At 35.7% G+C, this 24,583-nt stretch overlaps 1 protein-coding gene and 1 non-coding gene across 2 annotated transcripts in view; one reads left to right on the top strand and one right to left on the bottom strand.

Moving 5' to 3' along the window:
- The window catches only part of LOC133242595 (dachshund homolog 2-like), a 362,765-nt gene extending 355,277 nt beyond the window's left edge, over nucleotides 1-7,488 (top strand). The window contains exons 3-4 of the mRNA XM_061408775.1: nucleotides 1,151-1,263; nucleotides 7,406-7,488. Of these exons, the coding sequence (XP_061264759.1) occupies nucleotides 1,151-1,263; nucleotides 7,406-7,488 (196 nt within the window). The remainder of the gene's footprint in view (nucleotides 1-1,150; nucleotides 1,264-7,405) is intronic.
- Nucleotides 7,489-8,264: 776 nt separating this feature from the next.
- LOC133243654 (U6 spliceosomal RNA) lies at nucleotides 8,265-8,371 on the bottom strand. Its single transcript, XR_009735195.1, has one exon. It is a non-coding gene; the product is annotated as a U6 spliceosomal RNA (small nuclear RNA).
- Between the last annotated feature and the right edge of the window lie 16,212 nt (nucleotides 8,372-24,583).

Here is a 24,583-nt window from a genome sequence, read left to right as displayed (position 1 = left end):
ACCAAGAAACAGCAGCAATATTTTAGGCAGCATTAAAAATGTTGAAAATATTTGAAATATATTTCATGACTTGAGAATAACTTAGTCCTAATGTTCAATGACTTATAAGTCTCCTTATTGTAGTGACAGCTTCCAAATAATGTATTGCGTACACTGACTGTGTTAGAGTACAAGATGGAAGCCTGATACTGACTTTCTATTTCATTATTTTATGGATTAGCATTTATAACTGCAATTCCTGAACTACTCACACCGGGGTAAAGAATGCAAATATAATAGGTTAGTGTTTTAAGTTTAATGTCAACTCCCTTAAAAATACCAAGCAATCTGTGAAAAAATACACCGATTACAAAGGTGGTAGGTTTCCATACTAAAGTCATTCCAAGTGAGTACACTGCCAGTTATACAGCTTGGTTTAAATACTAGGTAGGAAAAAAACCTACTGAGGATAGGGGATCTTTATTCCTTGTGGGCTGTGGAAGCTGTGGAAATGTTAATAAACATCAGGTCTTATTCTACATTTCAGCTTTCTACCCCTCACCTCTGGCATGCTGAGCAGAGAGTTAATCACTTCACATTCTGTACCATCTTAATTCTGTGAGTCCGTATCTCAGTTGCATGTATTAATACCAGGGATGAAGTGTAGCTTTAAGAGCAGAAGGTAACTTTGGGTTTCTCACAACAGGTAAGCTGCAATGCAAAGTGCTGGTGTCTAAATAGATCTAAGCTAGAAATTAATATCTTATGGTTTTAAAGCTTGCCTTAACTATATTGTAAAGAATCTGCCTGCCAGTTCAGGAGACACAAGAAATGCGGGTTTGATCCCTGGGTTGAGAAGGTTCCCTGGCATTGGAAATGGCAACCCACTCCAATATTCTTGCCTGGGAAATCCCATGGACAGAGAAGCCTGGAGGGCTACAGTCCATGAGGTTGCAGAGAGTCTTGACAGAACTGAGCACACATACAACCATAAGTATGTTGGGAAGCTTAGTAGAAAGAAAAGTATTGATCTTTTAGTAATAAATGAAAATAGTCTTTAATATAAAATTCTATCATTTTTGACAATTAAACAAGGTTTAGGTGAATGTAGCAAGTGATGGCATTTCCAAAGAGTGTATTTTAACCTGATCTTTGTCTTTTTCTCCAACAGTTCAAGGCCTGGCAGGCCTCCTAAGCGTTCTTTGGGAGTGTTGCAAGACAGTGCTCGCCTTCTGCCCCATTCAATCCCAGGACTTTTATCACCAGGACTTATCACCCCAACAGGTAATAAAATCCATCCAATGATCAGCCTTGTCTCTTCATATTGCCCAACATTTGAAATAAACTAATATTGAACTAACTGCCTTGTCCTTCAGAGTTTTTCAAGCTCTACTAGAGGTTACATTATTGGATTTTTGAATATTCATGAAAACAGTTTTGTTACTCCAATGATGCAAATCAAATGGACATGACTTAAAAATTAATTGTCACTTCCTTGTAGGAAATATCTTTCATGGCCTTATTGTGTGTATGTATGTGTGTTTTTGTATGTTGAGGGCAGAGATTGGGGGAGGGTGTCACTGGCCAAACTAGTATTTTCTCAAAACCTCTGACGGGATGTACTGTACCTGCTTATTGATATGTCTCAATAATATTCTTTTTGTTTTTAAAAGTTCTGGACATCTTTTCTATGTTAATATTCTAGGATAAAATGTAAAAATAATATGTATCATTCCTGGTAACACATTACAATTAGACAAGAAAGTGGAAATAGTCATTGTCTTAAATGATTCACTGTTTTTCATCAAACACTGTGGTAAACACTACTTCCCTAAAAATACCAGTCTTACAAATTAGCACTGAACATTTTTTGTTTTCTAAAAAAAGAATAGCACACAAAACACTTAAACTTGCTTGCTATTTCTGTAACTGAAGCTTTGAAAATCATTAAAGCTACTATATGAAAGAAAATGTATTTAATGATAATATTATCTTTATACCTTCAATGATACAAAAAATTAAAAAAACAAACAAACAAACACCTACTGTGTTTTGGGTATTAGGTCCTAGGTGATGCAAAATTATATGAATAGCAGTCCTTGTCACATAAGTTCATGTAAACTAATAATTTCATTGAAGTATGATAGAGACTACAATACAAGTATATATAAGGTGCTATAATATCACAGAATGGCAGCAACTAAAACAATTTGTTAAGTTGGGGTAATGCTCACAGAGATTTGAGCTATGCCTTATAGGCTGAATGTTTAGCAGATGGATAATAGGAGGGAAAACATCTTCTGAATGTAGAATGTAGATGTACAATGATGAGAAAAAGCCTAGTATCCTAGGGGCAATAGCAATTAAGTGGCAGAGACCAAAGGAGAGATTTAAAATGAGAGACTTACAGACAATACAGTTAAAGTGGGGGGAAAAAAAGTTTGTGAACCTATCATGTTCAGCAGTTTAGGATTGTCCCTGGCAGTAGTTTTCCAAAGTGTCTTTCAAGCACTTTCCTTACTGGCTTACACAGAATTGCAGAAGTACTTCTAGGTTTCCCACTTCTGTCTCAGAATTTTACATGTTCTATTTCATGTAGGATTTTGTTCAGATTAAAAAAAAAAAAAAAAAAAAAAACAGCTCTTATAGGTTAAAGGACCACTGATAAGTAAATGAGTAAATGCTCTAAAAACAATTGCTGTTGAAGGAAAGTAGCAATGAAGGGAGAAATACCGAGGACCTGAACTAAGGAAAATTCAATAGAGTAAAAAAGAGATTCAGAGTTGCTTCATAATTAGAATTAATCACGGTTGATACTTGATCAAAATAGAGAGTGAGAAGATGAAGTCTAGGATGATTCATGTTATCAGTTGGATGATAATGTCATTAGCTAAAATAGAAAATTTAGGAAGAGTCTTTGGGGATTAGATGATAATTTTTTAGACTTTAAATATTTATAAACAAATTCTGATACAAGAAGAAAGCAGCCCTTCACATATAAATGAATATAGAAGGGATAACATATTATCCCCTGAAATATATTGTCATGGATGCTCAATAAATGATAATCTATTTCTTGATTTAAAACACATTCAGTTCAGTTTAGTTCAGTCACTCAGTCATGTCTGACTCTTTGTGACTCCGTGGACTGAAGCATGCCAGGCTTCCCTGTCCATCACCAACTCCCAGAATTTACTCAAACTCATGTCCATTGAGTCGGTGATGCCATCCAACCATCTCATCCTCTGTTGTCCCCTTCTCCTCCTACCTTGAATCTTGCCCAGCATCAGGGTCTTTTCCAATGAGTCAGTTCTTTGCATCAGGTGGCCAAAGTATTGGAGTTTCAGCTTCAGCATCATTCCTTCCAATGAATATTCAGGACTGATTTCCTTTATGATTGATTGGTTTGATCTCCTTGCAGTCCAAGGGACTCTCAAGAGTCTTCCAACACCACAATTTAAAAGCATCAATTCTTCAGTGCTCAGCTTTCTTTATAGTCCAACTTTCCCATCCATACGTGACTATTGGAAAAACCGTAACTTTGACTAATGGATCTTTCTGCAAAGTAATATCTCTGCTTTTTAAAACACATTGACAGAGCCTAAAATCATTACCATATAATCAGATCTATGTCCTGATCAAAGATGTGTCCTATGTAGATAAAAGAAAAGAAAGGATTTTATAATTGCCTTGAAGCTAATGTACTCAAGTAAACTTTGGTACCTTATCTGTTGAGGAAAACCTGTAATATATATTAAGTTTCTATTATGCACCAGACATGGGTGTTTTATATGTACTTCATTTAATCTTCACAGTAGGTTTATGAATATTGTCTTCATTTTTCAAGTAAATAATACATGGCTCAGTGTATTTACATTAATTGCTTAAGATTACAAAGCAATTGAGTAACAGAACTGGGTTTCAAACTCAGGTCTTTTAAAGTCCAGGGCCAATACTTTTCCCTCCTCATCATGATGTCTTATAGTACATGTTAAAATCCAGGTTGAGTTATTCATCTGCTCCTAATTTACTTGGCATGTATGCTTCAGCTCCTCCAAGATAATGGAGGCTCCTTCCTTGGGTTAAAACCTTGGCCTTCCTTCCTACAACTTGAATTTACCACAGTGAGAAACATTGGGGGAAAAAAAAGACTCCTCAATTCAAAACCCTTTGCTTGTACCTAGAAAGAGATGATAGAGATAGATAAGGGATTGAGTAGGAAAAGGCATGAATACTTATGTCTAAATGGCAGACAGAAAATCATTTAATAGGGGGAGGAAAAGGAGTCTGCACAGCTCTGTAGTAATTTATTTTCTTAGAATACATTAATTTATTTTACATGCCTAAGGCTATCCTACTCAACTATAGACATATAAGAATAAAAAAGGTTCTGTGAACCAAGTAGAGATAATTCTGGGATTATACATTATTTTGCATTAGATACACCATTTCACCCCTCCATTAGCAAAGATAATTGAGATAAAATCAATTCTCAATTTAGCTATCAGCAAGTTTCATATTTGATATTATACTTACTATTCATTGCCAGCTTAATTTTCATTAATTTATTTAAATATAATTTAAAAGAATTCAATTGATATTAATATGGTGTGTTATGGGTTGAGAATTATCTTTTTTCTCAAATGATTATTAAAATTATTTCCAATAAAGTTTCAGGTCTTAAGTCTCAACATTTTATGTAAAGAAAGAGATAATATTTTACAACTGTGTATAATTTTACATAAAACTGAATAATTGTTGGTGAGTGTGCTGCTACCTTCTGTTTCAAGGTCATATGTCTGGTGAGCCTACTTTGAATCCTGCTGAATTTGCCTAAGTAAATGAAACTTGTTTTCCATTTGTTTATATTGTTTATTTGTATTTGTAATTTGAAAATGGGGTCTAAGGGTAATAAAATGCAATGATCACAATGTTCCTTTTTAAATATAGTGATTTTTTGTATATTATTTTGCTTTTAAATCCCCACCAACAGTTGCAAGCAAAAACATGCAAGTGAAAAGGTTTAGAAATGGTTAAGTCATCATGCTTAGATTTAAGAAGAGTTCTCTATTCACATAGCTTGACATGTAAATTCTTAACAATGCAGAATAATATTGAATAATGTCAGGTATGCCATGTTGTTTTTATCTGCTTAGCATATAGGTAATTTTTAAAATTTCTATTTTATATGACTTTATTCCTTTTTGATTTGTTTTATTTTCATTTCAAATGTGTTTATTTTCTTCTTGGTCATATTTCCCCTATATAATAGAAACCAATTCATTCAACCCCACTAATTAAAATTTTGAGATAATTCAGGGTCACTATGCTAAAGTCTATGATATCAAATGTATCTTATTTAGCCAGTTAAAAGTATAAATAAAAATGTCTGTGTATATATTGGTATTGAGTTATTAAAACACTTGGCTCTCTGGGTAACTCCAGTGATAAAGGATCCGCATGCCAATGCAGGAGACATAAGAAATTCAGGCTCTATTCCTGGGTCAAGAAGATCCCCTGGAGTAGGAAAATAGCAATGTGCTCCAGTATTCTTGCCTGGAAAATTCCATGGACAGAGGAGCCTGGTGGGCTACAGTCCATGAGGTCACAAGGAGTCGGACACAACTGAATACTGTCTGCATTCCATATTCCATACTAAAATACTTGGGAAATTTAAATGTACTTAGGTATCTAACAATTAGTTCAAATAATTTATTTCTATACAAAATAATCAACTTACTAATTACTGATGATAATACTTTTTTCACTGAGATAGGATCCTTAGGAAGTATTCTTGACAATGTTGTCTGATATTCATTTAGAGACTATCTATGTAACTATAGACCCAGAGATATAGGATCTATTAATATCTATCTATTGATTAATATCTATCTTTAGATAAATATATATATGAATTTATGGTTTTCATTTAACATATAATGTTTCTTGAACATCCATTCTGCACCAAACAATATGAAAAAATATTAGAACACATTAAAATTTATTTTGTGAGTCAGAGTTTTCTCAAATTCCATCCAACCTTTTACTGAGTAATTACAAAATGATGAAATTTAATTGTATTTTGCCTTCATATATTGCACTGCTGATATTCTCATCTCATGTCTCTGTCTCTATTTCTTTTTTTTTATTTTTTAATTTTTTTTAAATTTTACAATATTGTATTGTTTTTGCCATGTATTGTAGAATCTGTACAATAGAAACAATCTTAATTCCTTGTTAGGTCATTAATATATAATAATCCTATTATCTAGTATTTTTTTAAAAAATGTTTTGTGTTATAGAGGGGAAAACGAAGGACTTTTATCCCCATCTTTCTCAGCAAAACTGCAAAAGTGCTAATATCCCTGAATCATACTCAAAGGATGGATTTGTCATATGTGTCTTTGAACTTTACAAAAGATGACTACTCCCTTTTCCTTGGCTTATGAACTGGTTCAGACAGACAGATGTGGAATTTGGCCTGAGAGAGATGTAAACTGACACCTTACAAGGAAGTAATAAAGTGCTTCAAATAAAATTTCTATAGTGTTCATTTCTTAAAAGGTAGAAGATTCTTCAGCTGTTTTCTTTTTTCTTTGAGTTCTGTTGTGGTAAAATATTTTTAGGAATTTCAGCCGCCATCTATGTTCCTGGGAAACTGAGCCTATGAATATCCAATCCAGTAATAGTAGCTTCAAAAATCAACTCAGGATTGGCAGAGCTATAAGTAGAATCCTGCCAAATCTTCATAGTGATATGTCAATTTTATGACATGATATAATGTCAATTAGCCTGATAGCATGATTGGAATCAGCTTCCCTTTACAAGACATGTTTTGTATAATTACTCAGTTTGATTGCTAAGAAGTGGTCATAAGTAGGACAGAGTGGTCCTAAGCCTTTCTTCTGTGAGTGTAACACAGGAGAAATCTATCTAGAAAGAAACAAACCAACCTTTTTAATGGTTGACTTAAAACATTTTTTTCCTGTGACTATTTTTGACTTTTTCAATGATTAATATTGTAAAGCATTCTTCATGTCACACAAATGGAGATTGCTTTTATGTCAAAAATGGTAGTAACAATTATCTCTATTTCTCATGTGCCCAGGAAGAATCATTGGCCTGAATGGAGCCAGAGCTGAATGACTAATATTTTCTAATAGTTAGTTTAGATTACATACACTTACTGTTTCTCTACTAACCAAAAAGGTTAATTTTATCAGTTTAATAACAGGAACTCCATCCATTATTTTAGCTAAATGTGGGTTTCCAAATATTTTTATTTTAATATCTTTCAATGCTTTTTTCCCTCTGTATAAATATCCTAACCTAAAAAGTGTTCCCACCCACCTTTTTAGACTCCTACCAATTTTTGTACTGCCTTGAAGACTTATAGAGGAAAACCCATTGCTTATTTCCAATGTAGGTGGAGGGGAAAACTTGGAATTTAAGCAAACCTTGCAGGATTATGGTGATGATGATGATGATGATGATGATAAAAACGTATAGTGCTTTATAAACCACTCTCACATCTTTAAGGTGTGTCAATGTGTATTGTTGTTGTTGGTTAGTCGCTAAGTCCTGTCCAACTCTTTTTGCAACCCCATGGACTGTAGCCTGCGGGGTTCCTCTCTTCATGGAATGTTCCATGCAAGAATACTGGAGTGGGTTGCCATTTCCTTCTCCAGGGGATCTTCCCAACCCAGGGATTGAACCCATGTCTCCTGCATTAGCAGGTGGATTCTTTACCACTGAACCATTGAGGAAGCCTGTCTATGTGTATGTATGTAGCTAAACTTTAAGTTTTAAAAAGAACAATTTTCAAGGTCCATCCATGTTGTCCCAATGGCAGGTTTTTATTCTTTTCTATGGCTGAGTAGTATTCTATTTTATATGTATAACATTTCTTCATTAATCATTCATCTATTGATAGGAACTTAGGTTGCTTCCATATCTTCGCTATTGTAAATAATGCTGCAAAGAGCATAGGTGTGTAAATATATATTCAAATTAGTGGTTTTGTTTTGTTTGGATAAATATCCAGGAGTGGAATTACTGGATCTTATGGTAGTTCTATTTTTAATTTTTTGAGGAAATGTCATATTTTTTCCAATTAATTCCCACCAACAGTGCACGGGGGTTTACTTTCTCCACATCTTTGCCAATGCTTGTTATTTGTTGCCTTTTTCGAAATAGCCATCCTGAGAGCTGTGAGCTGATACTTCATTGTGTTTTTTTTTAATTAAATTTATTTTAATTGGAGGATAATTACTTTACAATATTGTAAAAATATGGAATGTTTCACGAATTTATGTGTCATCCTTTGGCAGGGGCCATGCTAATCTTCTCTGTATTATTCAAATTTTAGTATATGTGCTGCCGAAGCGAGCACTTAATTTTGGTTTTGATTTGATTAGTCATCATTAGTGATGTTGAGCATCTTTTCACATGCCTATTGGCAATGTGTAAGTCTTCTTTTGGAAAAATGTCTACACAGATTTAATTGGATTGTTTGCTCTTTTGATGTGGAATTGTATGCAGTTTTTTGTGTGTGTGTGGATATTAACTCCTTATCAGATATATCCTTTGAAAATATGTTCTCCCACTCAGTAGGTGGCCTTTATGATTTGTTGATAGTTCCCTTCACTGTCCAAAAGATTTTTGCTTTGATGTACTCCCATGTGTTTATTTTTACTTTTATTTCCTTTGCCCAAAAAGACATATCCAAAAAAGTATTATTAAACCCAGGGTCAAGATCTTTTTGCCTATGTTTTCTTCTATGAATTTTATGGTTTCAGGTCCTACACTTAAGATGTCAATCCATTATGACTTTACTTTTGTGCATGGTTTGAGATAGTAATCCAGTTTATTTTGCAAGTAACTGTTCAGTTTCAAAACAGTATTTATTGAAGAGGTTGTCTTTTCCCCATTGTATATTCATACTGTCTCTGTTAGATTAATTGATCATAAGTGTGTGAGCTTATATCTGGGCTCACTATTCTGTACATTGATCTATGTGGCTGTATTTGTGCCAGTACCCTACAGTTTAGATTACCCTACAGTATCATAGTATAGTTTGAAATCAGGAGTGTGAATATCTCTAGATTTTTACTTTTTCCTCATATTGTTTTAGCTCTTTGGGGTCATTTGTGCTTCTACACAAATTTTAGAATTTGTGTTCTAATTCAAGTTGTAGAATTATTTTTTATACTTCTATGAAAATGCCATTGGTATTTTTATAGAGATTGCATTGAATCTGTAGATTGTCTTGGGTAGTATCGTCATTTTAACAATATTAATTCTTCCAGTCCATGAACATGGTATATCTTACCTCGTGTGTGTGTGTGTGTGTGTGTGTGTGTGATCTTCAGTTTTATCAGTGTCTTATAGTTTTCAGTAAACAGGTCTTTTCCTTTTTAGATTTATTCCGTAGAATTTTATTCTTTTTGAAGTGATTGTAAATGGGATTGTTTTCTTAATTTCTCTTTCTCCGAGTTCATTTTCAGTGTCTAAAAATGCAACATAATTATATATATTAATTTTATATCCTGCAAATTTACTAAATCTTTGATGAATTCCAGTGCTATTCTGTTGTCTTTAGGATTTTCTGTGTATAATATCATGCCTTTATGGTCTTTAGGATTTTCTATGTATGTATAGTATCATGCTGTATGCATAGTAATGATGACAATTTTATTTCTTCCTTTTCAATTTGTATTCCTTCTATTTTTTTTTTTCTGGTTGCTCTGGCTAGGACTTCCAATACTATGTTGAATAAAAGTGGTGAGAGTTGGCATCCTTGTCTTGTTCCTGATTTTAGAGGAAATATTTTCAGCTTTTCACAGTGGAGTATGATGTTGACACAGTTGACAAGCTGTGAGCTTGTCATATAAGGCTTTTATTATGTCAAATTGTTTCCTCTATACTCACTCTGTATAATTCTTATCATAAATGGATGTTGAATTTTTTTAAAATTATTTTATTGAAATGTAGTGGTTTTACAATGTTTTGTGTGTTTCTACTGTTTATAAAAGTGATTTCGTTATACATACATATATATCACACATTCCTTTTCATATTATTTTCCATTATGATTAATCATAGAATATTGAATATAGTTCCTTGCACTATACAATAGGACCTTGTTATTTGGATGTTGAATTGTGTCAAAAGCTTTTTCTTCATCGATTGAGATGATTATATGATTTTTATTTTTCAGTTTGTTAATATAGTGTATGTTATTGAGTGATTTGCAGATATTGACCCATCCTTGTATCCCTGGGATAAATCCCACTTGAGCAGAGTATGTGATCCTCTTGCTGTTTTGTTGAATTTGGTTTGCTAGTATTTTGTTGAAGATATTTGCATCTATGTTCATGAGTGGTATCGGCCTGTAATTTCCTTTTTTGTGTGATATCTTTGTTAGATTTTGGTATCACTGTAATGCTGGTCTCATAGAATGAGATTTTAAGCATTCCTGCCTCAACAATGTTTTGGAATAGTTTGAGAAGGATAAGTGGTAAACCTTCTTTATGTTATGTTTTTTCTTTATTTTTATTTTTATTTTCATTACTCTAGGAGGTGGATCAAAAAATATCTTGCTGTGATTTATGTCAGAATGTTCTGCCTGTTTTTCCCTCTGAGAGTTTTATAGTACCTGGTCTTATATTTAAGTATTTAATCCATTTTGAGTTTACTTTTGTTTATGGTTTTAGACAATGTTCTAACTTCATTCTTTTACATGTAGCTGTCCTTCATTGCCAGCATCACTTATTAAAGAGACTGTCTGCAAAAGAGACACTGATGTATAGAACAGTCTTGTGGACTCTGTGGGAGAGGGAGAGGGTGGGAAGATTTGGGAGAATGGCATTGAAACATGTAAAATATCATGTATGAAACGAGATGCCAGTCCAGGTTCGATGCACGATCCTGGATGCTTGGGGCTAGCGCACTGGGACGACCCAGAGGGATGGTATGGGGAGGGAGGAAGGAGGAGGGTTCAGGATGGGGAACACATGTATACCTGTGGTGGATTCATTTTGATATTTGGCAAAACTAATGCAATTATGTAAAGTTTAAAAATAAAATAAAATTAAAAAAAAATAAAGAGACTGTCTTTTCTTCATTGTCTATTCTTGCTTCCTTTGCCATATATTAGGTGACCATAGGTGCCTGTGTTTATCTCTGGACTTTCTATCCTGTTCCATTGATATATATTTCTGTTTTTGTGCCAGTAACATATTATCTTGATTACTGTAACTTTGTGGTATAGTCTGAAGTCAGGGGACCTGAATCCTCTAGCTCCTTTTCTCTTTCTCAAGATAGCTTTGGCTATTCAGGGTCTTTTGTGTTTCCATAAAAATTGTACAATTATTTTGTTCTAATTCTGTGAAAAATGCTATTGATAATTTGATAGAGATTGCATTGAATCTGTACATTGCTTTGGGTAGTATAGTCATTTTGACAATATCTATCCTTCCAATCCAAAAACATGGTATATCTCTCCAGAGATTTTAGTGTCATCTTTAATTTCTTTCATTAGCATCTTACAGTTTTCCAACTACAGATCTTTTGCCTCCTTATGTAGATTTATTTTTATTTCTTTTCTTCTATTTTGATGTAACAGTAAGTGAGATTGTTTCCTGTATTTCTCATTCTGATCATTCATTCTTAGTGTATAGGAATTAAAGCTGCTGTTGCTGCTAAGTCACTTCAGTCGTGTCCGACTCTCTGTGACCCCATAGACGGCAGTCCACCAGGCTCCCCTGTCCCTGGGATTCTCCAGGCAAGAACACTGGAGTGGGTTGCCATTTCCTTCTCCAATGCGTGAAAGAGAAAAGTGAAAGTGAAGTCGCTCAGTTGTGTCCGACTCTTAGCAACCCCATTGACTGCAGCCTACTAGGCTCCTCCGTCCATGGGATTTTCCAGGCAAGAATACTGGAGTGGTCTTCCATTGCCTTCTCTGATAGGAATGCAAGAGATTTCTGCATATTAATTTTGTATCCCACAACCATACAAAATTCATTGATAAGCTCTAGTAGTTTTCTGGGAGCATCTTTAGGATATTCTATGTATAATATCATGTCATCTGAAAACAGTGATCATTTTAATCCCTTTCTAATTTAGTTTCATTTTAATCCTTTTCCTTCTATCATTGCCATGGTTAGGACTTCCAAAACTGTGTTGAATACTGGTGAGAGTGGACATCATCCTCTTGTTCCTAATTTTAGAGAAAATGCTTTCAAGTAGTACATTGTTTGGGAATGACATTTGCTGTGGGTTTTTGTATATGGCCTTTATTATGTTGAGGTATGTTCCCTCTATGGCCACTTTATGGAGTGTTTTTCTTTTTTTAATTGTAAATGGATGTTGAATTTTGGCTAAAGCTTTTTCTGCATCTGTTGAGCTTATCATATGGTTTTTATTCTTTGATTTGTTAATATGGTCTATCACATTGATTTAAGTATGTTGAATCCTTCCATCCCAGGGTTAAATCCCATTTGATCACAGTGTATAATCCTTTTAATGTGTTCTTGGATTTGATTAGCTAATATTTTGTTAAGAATTTTTGTGTCTATGTTCATCAGTGATATTGGCCTATAATTTTCTCTTTTTATTTTGTTGACATCTTTGTCTCGTTTTGGTATACTACTACTAATAAACAGCTTCAATCAAGTGAGACTCTGTAAGACACTATGGACTCTAGCCTGCCAGCCTCCTCTGTCCAATGGATTCTCCAGGCAAAAATACTGGAGTGGGTTTCCATTTCCTCCTCCATGAGACCCTCCTGACCCAGGGACTGAACCCAAGTCTCCTGCATTGCAGGCAAATTCTTTACCATCTGAACTACCTGGGAAACTTTCCACATGAAAGGTTTTGGTATAATTCTTCCTTAAATGTTTGTTAGAATTCACTTGTGAAGACATCTGGCCCTGGAATTTTGTTTTTTGTTACTATCAGATTCTCTTTTATTACTTTTAATTGATTTATTGGTATTTTCTGTTTCTTCCTGGTTTACTCTTGGGGGATTGTACATTTCTGGGAATTTTCTATGAACTTATTTCTTATAGGTTTTCCACTTTATTTGTATATAATTTTATAGTAATCTTACATTATCCTTTGTATTTCCGTGGTGTCAGTTGTATCTTCTTCTCTTTCATTTGTAATTTTATTGATATCAGCTCTCTTTTTTCTTGATGAGTATGTCTAAAAGTTTATCAGTTCTGTTTATATTTTCAGACTTAACTCTAACTTTCATTGATATTTATTTAGCCTCTATTTCATTTATTTTCATTTATTTCTGCTCCGATCTTTCTTTCCTTTGTTTAACTTTGAGTTATGTTTGTTCTTCTTTTCTTGTTACTTTATGTGTAAGTTTGGGATGTTTGATATGTTTCATGTTTCTTGAGTTAGGCTGGTTTGTTATATAGTTCCTTTATGAACTGCTTTTACCTGCTTCTGCTTTTGTCCATGCTTTTTATATTGTTGTGTTATCATTTCTATTTGTCCCCAGGTATTTAATTTTTTTTCTTTGATTCCTTCAGTAATGGTTGTTTAGTAGCATATTGTGTAACCTCTTCATGTTTGCGTTTTCTGTAGTCTTTTTTCCTTGAAGATAATTTCTAGTCTTGTAGTATTGTGGCCAGAAAAGATATTTGATGTATTTTCAGAGTTTTTGAATTTAATGAGACATTTTGTGGACTAACACATAATCTGACCTGGAGAATATTCCATGTGTATGTGAAAAAAATGGGTAGAATAGTCTATATATATATATTTGTTAAGTCCATCTGGTCTAATGTGTCTTTTAAGACATGTGTTCCACCTTTAAGACCAGTGTTTCCTTATTGATTTACTTTCTGGATGTGTCTATTGATGAAGTAGGGGTATTAAAGGCTCCTACTTTTACTGTACTTTCAGTTTCTCACATTGTGTCTGTTAATATTTGCTTTATGTGTTTACATGTTCCTTTGCTGGTTACAGATATACTTAAAAATTGTATCATCAATGCTTTGATCATTATGTAATGTCCATCTTGTTTCTCATTACAATCTTTGTTTTAAAGCCTATTTTGATTCATATAAGTAATGCTACCTTGGCTTTCTTTTAACTCCCATTTGCTGTAATAACTTTTTCTATTCCCTTATTTTCAGTGTGTCTGTGTTTGTAGATCTGAAGTAAATCTCTTATACACAGCATACATATGAATCTTCTTTTGTATACATATAGCTACTTTGTGGGGAAATCAACAAATTAATCTGAAATGCAGTACTAGGGTGCAATCTCAAAAACTATAGAATAATCTTGGATCATTTCCAAGAAAAAGCATTCAATGTTACAGTCATCTGAGTCTATGCCCCAACAACTGATGCAGAAGAAACTGAAGTTGTTTGGGTCTATGAAGACCTATAAGACCTTCTAGAACTAACAACCAAAAAGATGTCCTTTTCAACATAGGGGATTGGAATGCAAAAGTAGGGAGTCAAGAGATACCTGAAATAACAGGCAAGTTTGGCCATGGAGAATAAAATTAAGCAGGGTATGGTCTAATAGAGTTTTGTGAAGAGAACTCACTGGTCATAGTAAACACCCTCTTCCAACAAGAGATGACTCTACACATGGAAATCACCAGATGGTCAATATTGAAATCAGATAAATAATGTTCTTTGAAGACAAAGATGGAGAAGCTTGGAGAAGCTATATACAGTCAGCAAAAAAAAAAAAAAAAGACTTTGAACTGACTGGTTCAGATCATGAGATCCTTATTGCAAAATTCAGGCCTAAGTTGAAGAAAATATGGAAAGCAGTAGGCCATTCAGGTATGACCTAAATCAAATCCCTTATGATTATAAGTAGAGGAGATGAATAGAATCAAGGGATAAGATCTGACAGACAGAGTGCCTGAAGAACTATGGACAGCAGTTTGTAACATTTTGCAGGAGGCAGTGACCAAAACCATCACAAGGTAAAAGATATGCAAGAAAGCAAAGTGGTCATCTGAGGAGACTTTACTAATAGGTAAGGAATGAAGCAAGGCAAAAGGCAAGGGAGAAAGGGAAAGATATACCCAAATGAATGCATAGTTACAGAGATTAATAAGGTAAATAAGAAGTCCTTCTTAAATGAATAATGCAAAGAAATAGAGAGAAAGAAGGAAAGGAAAGACTAGAGGTCTCTTCAAGAAAATTTGAGACATCAAGGGAACATTTCATACAAGCATGGGCATGAAAAAGGACAGAAACATTAAAGACCTAACAAAAAACAGAAAAGATTGAGGAAAGGTGGCAAGAATACATAAAAGAACTATACAGAAAGGTCTTAATGAGCTGGATAACCATGATGGTGTGGTCACTCAACTGGAGCCAGACATCCTGGCATGTGAGCTCAAGTGGACCTTAAGAAGCATTACTACCAAGCTAGTGGTGGTGATGGAATTCAGCTGAGCTATTTAAAATCCTAACAGATTATGCTGTTAAAGCACTTCACTCAATATGTCAGCAAATTGGAAAACTCAGCAGTGGCTACAGGACTGGAAAAGTTCAGATTACATTCCAATCCCCCAAAAAGGCAATGCCAAAGAGTGTTCAAACTACAGTACAATTGTGCTCATTTCATATGTTAGCAAGGTTATGCTCAAAATCCTTCAGGTTAGGCTTCAGCATTACATGAACTAAGAACTTTCAGATGTCCAAGTTGGGTCAGAGGAAGAGACAGAGGAACCAGAGATCAAATTGCCAACATTTGTTGGCTCATGGAGAAAGCAGGGGAGTTCCAGAAAAATACATTGATTTCTGCTTCATTGACTATGCTAACGCCTTTGACTTTGGGGATCACAGCAAATTGGAAAATTCTTAATGAGATGGGAATACCAGACCAACTTACCTGTCTCCTGAGTAACCTACATGTGGGTCAAAAAGCAACAGAACCAGACATAGAACAACTGACTGGTTCAAAACTGAGAAAGGAGTACAACAGGCTGTGTATTGTCTCCCTTCTTATGTAGCTTATATGCAGAGTACCTCATCCGAAATGCCAGTCTGAATGAATCACAAGCTGGAATCAAGATTTCCAGTAGGAATATAAACCACCTCAGATATGCAGATGATACCACTCTAATGGAAGAAAGTAAAGAGTAACTAAAGAGCCTCTTGAAGAGCATGAAAGAAGAGAGTGAAAAAGCTGGCTTGAAGCTCAACATTAAAAAAAACTAAGATCTTGGCATGTGGTCTCATCAGTTCATCACAAACAGAAGGTAAAAAAGTGGAAGCAGTGACTGATTTTTCTTTCTTGGGCTCCAAAATCACTGGAGCCATGAAATAAAAAAGACACTTGCTCCTTGGTAGGGAAGATATGATAAACCTAGAAAACATATTAAGAAGAGACATCACCTTACCAACAAAGAGCTGCATAGTCAAAGCTATGGTTTTTTATTTGGTAGTCATGTATGAAAATGAGAGTTGTACCATAAAGTAATATAAGCACCAAAAAAATAATGTTTCCAAATTGTGGTGCTGGAGAAATTCTTCACAGTCCCTTGGACTGCAGGGAGATCAAACCAGTCAATCTTAAAGGAAGTCAACCCTGAATATTAATTGAAAGAACTGATGCTGAGGTGAGGCTTCAGTTCTTTGGCCACCCTATAGAAAAAGCTGATTCATTGAAAATGTTCCTGATGATGGGAAAGATTGAAGGCAAAAGACGAGGGGGCGGCAGAGGATGAAATGGTTAGACAGTATGCTGCTGCTGCTGCTAAGTCGCTTCAGTTGTGTCCGACTCTGTGTGACCCCATAGACAGCCTTCCACCAGGCTCCTCTGTCCCTAGGATTCTCCAGGCAAGAACACTGGAGTGGGTTGCCATGCCCTTCTCCAATGCATGAAAGTGAAAGTGAAGTCGCTCAGTTGTGTCTGACTGTTAGCGACCTCATGGACTGCAGCCTACCAGGCTCCTCCATCCATGGGATTTTCCAGGCAAGAGTATTGGAGTGGGGTGCCATTGCCTTCACCAATGCAATAAACATGAATTTGAAAAAATTTCAGGAGATAGTGAAAAAAGAGGAGCCTGCATGCTGCAGTCCGTGCCTGTGTGATAAACTGCTTCAGTTGTGTCCGACTCTTTACCTCCCTATGGACTTAGCCCACCAGGCTCCTCTATGCATGGATTTCTGTAGGCAAGAATACTGGAGTGGGGTGTCATGCCTTCCTCCAGAGGATTTTCCCAACCCAGGGATTGAACCTGCTTCTCCTGTGACTTCTGCATTTCAGGCAGATTCTTTACTGCTGAGCCACCCAGAAAACCCATGCTGCAGTCCATGGGGCTGCAAAGATTGGACACAACTTAGTGACTAAACAGTAACAACAACTGCATATTGCCTATACTTGTGATATTTTTCCTTTCTTAATTGTCATATTTCTATCTATGTCCTTTTGTTTTTAACTTAGAGAGGTCTGTTTATTTCTTGCAAAGCTACTATAAACCTTTTATTCTCTCCATCAAATCTGAATAAAATCTTTGTTGTATAGATGCCCAAAATCTTTCAAGCTAGGCTCAACAGTATGTGACCCTAAAACTTCCACATGTATAACTTTAGAAAAGACAGATGAACCAGAAATCACATTGCCAATATCAGTTGGAAGGGAATTCTACAAAAATATATACTTCTGCCTTATTGACTATGCTAAAAGCCTTTGCCTGGGTGGATCATAACAAAATATGGAAAATTCTTAAAGATTGGAATATCAGTCCATCTTACCTGCCTCCTGAGAAATCTGTATGCAGGTCAAGAAGTAACAGTTAGAACCAGACATGAAACAACAGACTGATTCCAAATTAAGAAAGGAGTATGTTAAGACTGTATATTGTCACCCTGCTTATTTAACTTATATGCAGAGTACATCACGTGAAATGCCAGGCTGGATGAAGTACAAGCTGGAATCAATATTGCCATGAGAAATATCAATAACCTCAGATATTCAGATGACACCACCCTTATGGCAGAAAGCAAAGAGGAACTAAAGAGCCTCTTGATGAAGCTGGAAGAGGAGACTGAAAAAGCTGGCTTAAAATTCAACATTCAAAAAACTAAGATCATGGCATCCAGTCCCATCACTTCATGGTAAATAGATGGGAAACAGTGACATACTTTATTTTCTTGGGCTCTAAAATTGGTGACTGCAGCCATGAAATTAAAAGACACATGATCCTTGGAAGAAAAATTATGACAAACCTAGAAAGTGTATTAAAAAGCAGAGACATTACTTTGCCAACAAAGGTCCATATAATCAAAGCTATGGTCTTTCCAGTAGTCATATACAGTTGTGAGAGTTGGACCCTAAAGAAGGTTGACTACTGAAGAATTGATGCTTTCAAACTGTGAAGCTGGAGAAAACTATTGAGAGTCCCTTGGGCTGCCAGGAGATCAAACCAGTCAATCCTAAGGGAAATCAGTCCTGGATATTCATTGGAAGGACTGATGCTGAGTCTGAAACTCCAATACTTTGGCCACTTGATGCGAAGAGCCATTTCACTGGAAAAGACGCTGATGCTGGGGGAGATTGAAGGCAGGAAGAGAAGGGCACAATACAGGATGAGATGGTTGGATTCCATTACCGATTCAATGGACAAGTGTGAGCAAACTCTGGGAGATTGTGAAGGACAGGGAAGACTGGTGTGCTGCTCTCCGTGGGGTTGCAGAGTCAGTTATGACTTAGTGACTGAACAACAATTCTTTTTTTGTAGGTTTTCCTTTTTATATGTTCAAATATCATGCCACTCCCTCTGGTCTTTAGATTTCCTATTATGGTCACTTTCTTGTATATAACTTCCTGGTTTTCCTTTGCTTCCATTTAGTATTCTCTTTATTTTTGTACTATTTTAATTACAAAATGTCTTGGTGTTGTGTGATTTCACTCATATTTGGATATAGGAATAATACTTGAAAATTTTATAGGCTGAAAAGGAGAGATAGATTGATATTCTGGTTTAGAAGTTTGTCTCAATTATAGTCCAGTGAATGGTCTGTTAGAACTTATCCATATAAAAAAGTCATGGAGAATGATTAAGAAATTTTAGGACTGTTCATGATAAGCCCATTCCCATCCCCCACAAAGGTGACATTTGTTGGAGTAAATGATCACAATTTACCACAAATCATCCTTGCATGTCCTGTTAGAGATATAACAAAAGAAATGTGCCCCTATGAAACTACCAACGGTATTTTTCACAGAACTAGAACAAGCAATTTCACAATTTGTATGGAAATACAAAAAATCTCAAGTAGCCAAAGCAATCTTGAGAAAGAAGAATGGAACTGGAAGAATCAATCTGCCTGACTTTAGGCTCAGTCATAGCCTGAAGCTTTGCCTCAGACAAAGCTACAGTCATCAAGACAGTATGGTACTGGCACAAAGACAGAAACATAGACCAATGGAATAAAACAGAAAGCCCAGAGATAAATCCATGCACCTATGGACACCTTATCTTCGACAAAAGAGGCAAGAATATACAGTGGAGAAAAGATAATCTCTTTAACAAGTGGTTCTGGGAAAAATGGTCAACCACTTGTAAAAGAATGAAACTAAAACACTTTCTAACACCATACACAAAAATAAACTCAAAATGGATTAAAGATCTAAACATAAGACTGGAAACTATAAAACTCCTAGAGGAAAACATAGGCAAAACACTCTCTGACATAAATCACAGCAGGACCCTCTATAACCCACCTCCCAGAATATTGGAAATAAAAGCAAAAATAAACAAATGGGACCTAATTAAACTAAAAACTTTTGCACAGCAAAGGAAACTATAAGCATAGTGAAAAGACAGCCTTCAGAATGGGAGAAACTAATAGCAAATGAAGCAACTGACAAAGAATTAATCTCAAAAATATACAAGTAACTCCTGAAGCTCCATTCCAGAAAAGTAAATGACCCAATCAAAAAGTGGACCAAAGAACTAAACAGACATTTCTCCAAAGAAGACATACAGATGGCTAACAAACACATGAAAAGATGCTCTACATCCCTCATTATTGAGATTCCCTGGTTATTAGAGAAATGCAAATCAAAACTACAATGAGATATCACCTCACACCAGTCAGAATGGCCCTCATCAAAAAGACCACAAACAATAAATGCTGGAATGGATGTGGAGAAAGAACACTCTTGCACTGTTGGTGGGAATGTAAATTGATAGTCATTATGGAAGATGGTATAGAGATTCCATAAAAACCTAGGAATAAAACCACCATATGACCCAGCAATCCCACTCCTAGGCATATACCCCGAGGAAACCAAAATTGAAAGAGACACATGTATCCCATTGTTCATTGCAGCATTATTTACAATAGCTAGAACATGGATGTAACCTAGATGTCCATCAACAGATGAATGGATAAAGAAGTAGTGGTATATATACACAATGGAATATTACTCAGCCATAAAAAGAAATGCATTTGAGTCAGTTCTGATGAGGTAGATGAACCTAGACCCTATTATACAGAGTGAAGTGAGTCAGAAAGAGAAAGAAAAATACCGTATTCTAACACATATACGTGGAATTTAGAAAAATGGTACTGAAGAATTTAGTTACAGGGAAGAAATGAAGAACAAACATAGAGAATAGACTTATGGACATGAGGAGAGGGGAGGATAGGGTGAGATGTATGGAAAGAGTAACATGGAAACTTACATTACCATATAAAAAATAAATTGCCAACAGGAATTTGCCGTATGGCTCAGGAAACTCAAACAGGGTCTCTCTATCAACCTAGAGGTATGGGATGGGGAGGGAGATGGGAGGGAGTTTCAAAAGGGAGAGGATAGATGTATCCCTAAGTCTAATTCATGCTGAAGTTTGACAGAAAACAGCAAAATTCTGTAAAGCAGTTATCCTTCAATAACAAATAAATTAATTTTTAAAAATATTATATATTAGCACATATATATGGAATCTATAAAGGTGGTATGGATGAACCTATTTGCAGGGCAGCAATAGAGATGCAGACATAGAGAACAGACTTGTGGAGACAGTGGCAGAAGGAGAGGGTTGGATGAATTGAGAGCATAGCATTGAAACATACACATTACCATATGTAAAACAGATAGCCAGTGGCAACTTGCTGTATGCCACAGGAAGCTCAAACCCAGTGTTCTCTGACAACCTAGAGGAGTGGGGTTGGGAGGGAGGTTCAGGAGGGAAGGGACATATGTATACCTATGGCTCATTCATGTTGATGTATGGCAGAAACCAGCACAGTATTATAAAGCAATAAAAATATAAAAATAGCACTTTTGAAAAGTTATATAAAATAAAATTATTTTTTTCCTTTTGTTTTTGAGGAGTTCCAAATAAAACTATGTTTGCCTAAATGTTAGTTTTGTTCAGTTGAACAGCAATGAACACTCCTTTAATGTTACATATTCAAATTTATTTTATATTGATTTTATATTAGTAATTTCCAACTAATAGTAACTGATATATTGTGGTTTTCCAAAAATTAAACATAAGCATTAACTGAAGATAACATGCATAGCTTCCATAGTTTTGTCCATGTTTAAAATCCCAAAAGGACAGTACTTTAACATTAGTCCTAGTTGTAGTTGACAGATCAACCCTCTGTAGTGAAAAATTGTTGCTGAGACATGAATGATGCCAGGATTCTTGGCCTCCAGAGGAAAGGAACTCAGTCTGGGGCCAGTGAGAAGGCTTTATTGCTCAGAACTTTTGTGTAATAAAGTTTTATTAAAGTATAAAAGAGATAGAGAAAACTACTGACAAAGACATCAGTAGGGATCAGAAAGAGTGCCCTCCTGTTAGTCTTTAGCAGGAAGTTATATACCTACTAGCAGGCTGCTAATTAGAGAAAGGAAATGTCTCAAAACTCAGACAGTGGCACCAGGCCCCTCACCCACAACATGAATTTTGAGACAGCATTGGCACAAAGTGAGTATTCCCGAGCCATAAAATGATTGACATGACTCTTGAAGAGAGGCAGGTTTCCAAGCAAATACATAGTCTTATTAACATAGATTAGGAGAACAATTGTATGAGTAAAACATATTGGTTTGTTGAGCCATTATTGGTTCTAAGTCTTAGGCGGAACCGACTTGAAGAAAGACAGAGTCTAAGATAAATACATAGTTCATTAGGATAGCTTAAGAAAAAATTTTCTGTAAGAAAAATGCATTGGTTAGCTCAAGGTTTGAGAAAAGTTAAGTTCTGGTGGAACCAGGTGTTGTCATGCCAACACAGACTTTTAAAAGTAACATCCTTTTAATTTTGTATGGAGAAGGGAAAAGAAATCTGACACTTGTAGTTTGTTTCCTCCTGCTGCTTAAGAGAGAGAGAGAAAAAAAAAATGTCTGACACTTGCAGCCTATTTCCTCCATTTGGAGACCCCTAGCCTTCCTGCCAGAGAAGGAGATGGCAACCCACTCCAGTATTCTTGCCTGGAGAATCTCAGGGACAGAGGAGCCTGGTGGGCTTCTGTCTATGGGGTTGCACAGAGTCACATATGACTGAAGCGACTTAGCAGCAGCAGCAACAGCCTTCCTGCCTACTACCTTCTGAGTAGCACTTCAGATCTTTCAGAAATACCCATCTCTTATTATCCTTTGCTTGAATTTTTTCTATGCTTTGTTATTGACAGTAAAGTTTAAGTCCCTTAACACGGAGAAAGAGTCTTTCTGATCCTGCCTCAGCATGACTTTTTATCATCATCTCCTACAACTTCTTCCTCAAATACTGTGTATTGTATAATCTTATTAAACTTCTCTCTGTTCTTCAACTATTCCATGCTCTTCCCCACATCCTTGGCTTTGAGTATGCTCTGCCCTCTGGTCTGCTTTACTTACAAATGTGAGCAAAGACTATTATGGTCAAAACAGAATCACTTTTGACATCAGATCAGATCAGATCAGTCGCTCAGTTGTGACTGACTCTTTGCGACCCCATGAATTGCAGCATGCCAGGCCTCCCTGTCCATCACCAACTCCCGGAGTTCACTCAGACTCACATCCATCGAGTCAGTGATGCCATCCAGCCATCTCATCCTCTGTTGTCCCCTTCTCCTCTTGCCCCCAATCCCACCCAGCATCAGAGTCTTTTCCAATGAGTCAACTTCGCATGAGGTGGCCAAAGTACTGGAGTTTCAGTTTTAGCATCATTCCTTCCAAGGAACACCTAGGGCTGATCTCCTTTAGAATGGACTGGTTGGATCTCCTTGCAGTCCAAGGGATTCTCAAGAGTCTTCTCCAACACCACAGTTCAAAAACATCAATTCTTCAGCGCTCAGCTTTCTTTACAGTCCAACTCTCACATCCATACATGACCACAGGAAAAACCATAGCCTTGACTAGACGAATCTTTGTTGGCAAAGTAATGTCTCTGCTTTTGAATATGCTATCTATGTTGGTCATAACTTTCCTTCCAAGGAGTAAGCGTCTTTTAATTTCATGGCTGCAGTCACCATCTGTAGTGATTTTGGGGCCCAGAAAAATAAAGTCTGACACTGTTTCCACTGTTTCCCCATCTATTTCCCATGAAGTGATGGGGCCGGATGCCATGATCTTCATTTTCTGAATGTTGAGCTTTAAGCCAACTTTTTCCTCTCCACTTTCACTTTCATCAAGAGGCTTTTTAGTTCCTCTTCACTTTCTGCCATAAGGGTGGTGTCTGCATATTCTGAGGTTATTGATATTTCTCCCAGCAATCTTGATTCCAGCTTGTGTTTCTTCCATAGGAATGTCTAAATTAGCACAGCAAGATAGTAATTACATACAACTATTTTATTCTCTTTAAAATGAAAATAAAATACTTGAATAGTGTGATAAATTTTGTCAATTTGCTTTGAGTATCAAGTTCTTTTAACAGAAGTATTTATCATTCATTCATGACATCAAAATATTTTATCTACTATAAATATAGAGAAAACAAAGATTGGTTTGATCACTGAGGGGCTGATACTCTGGTGAGAATACAAAATAATATGTTACTTGATTGTACAATAAAATAATAAGACAAAAAATGTCATTTCATATAATTCCAGTCTTGATTCTAAGTTTGATTTATCCTAATGTTTAATTCATTCAAGGCCAGTTTAAGATTCTGAAAATGAGGATATTAGAATAAATGCTTGCTTAGAGCTCTCTTTACAAAAAAGTACTTAATGAATACATACAAAGCTTCAATTACATTTTTCACTCTAATAACCTCTTTGATGTCACTAATCACATGCCATTTTAAGGCTTTGGTTCCAGAATGTCAGGATTAAGGATTAAACATAAGCCAGATGATATCTCTTTTGTGTCACATGTGTGCAAAAGAAGCAACTTCTATGATCAATTTCCATTGATCTGATTACTTGAAAAAAGGTACTGCCAACCTTTGTGAACTGCTAGGAGTTACTTAGTGAACATGCCCTGCTACCCTGAAAAATGAACTGACAACTTGAGACTAGTAAAATTACTCTGGAACATTGATTTATCTGCTAGCAGATTCCCTGTAGCCTGATTACTTTAAAATATTTTAATCTATTAATTTGAAACCACAGCCATTTGTATGCAGTATTGCATGATGGAGTTGGGGAGCACCTGGAAGGAAAGT

This window comes from Bos javanicus, chromosome X, assembly GCF_032452875.1.
Source record: "Bos javanicus breed banteng chromosome X, ARS-OSU_banteng_1.0, whole genome shotgun sequence".
Taxonomy (NCBI): Eukaryota; Metazoa; Chordata; class Mammalia; order Artiodactyla; family Bovidae; genus Bos; species Bos javanicus.
Note: the sequence above shows the minus strand (reverse complement) of the source record. Positions and strands in the feature narration are given on the sequence as shown.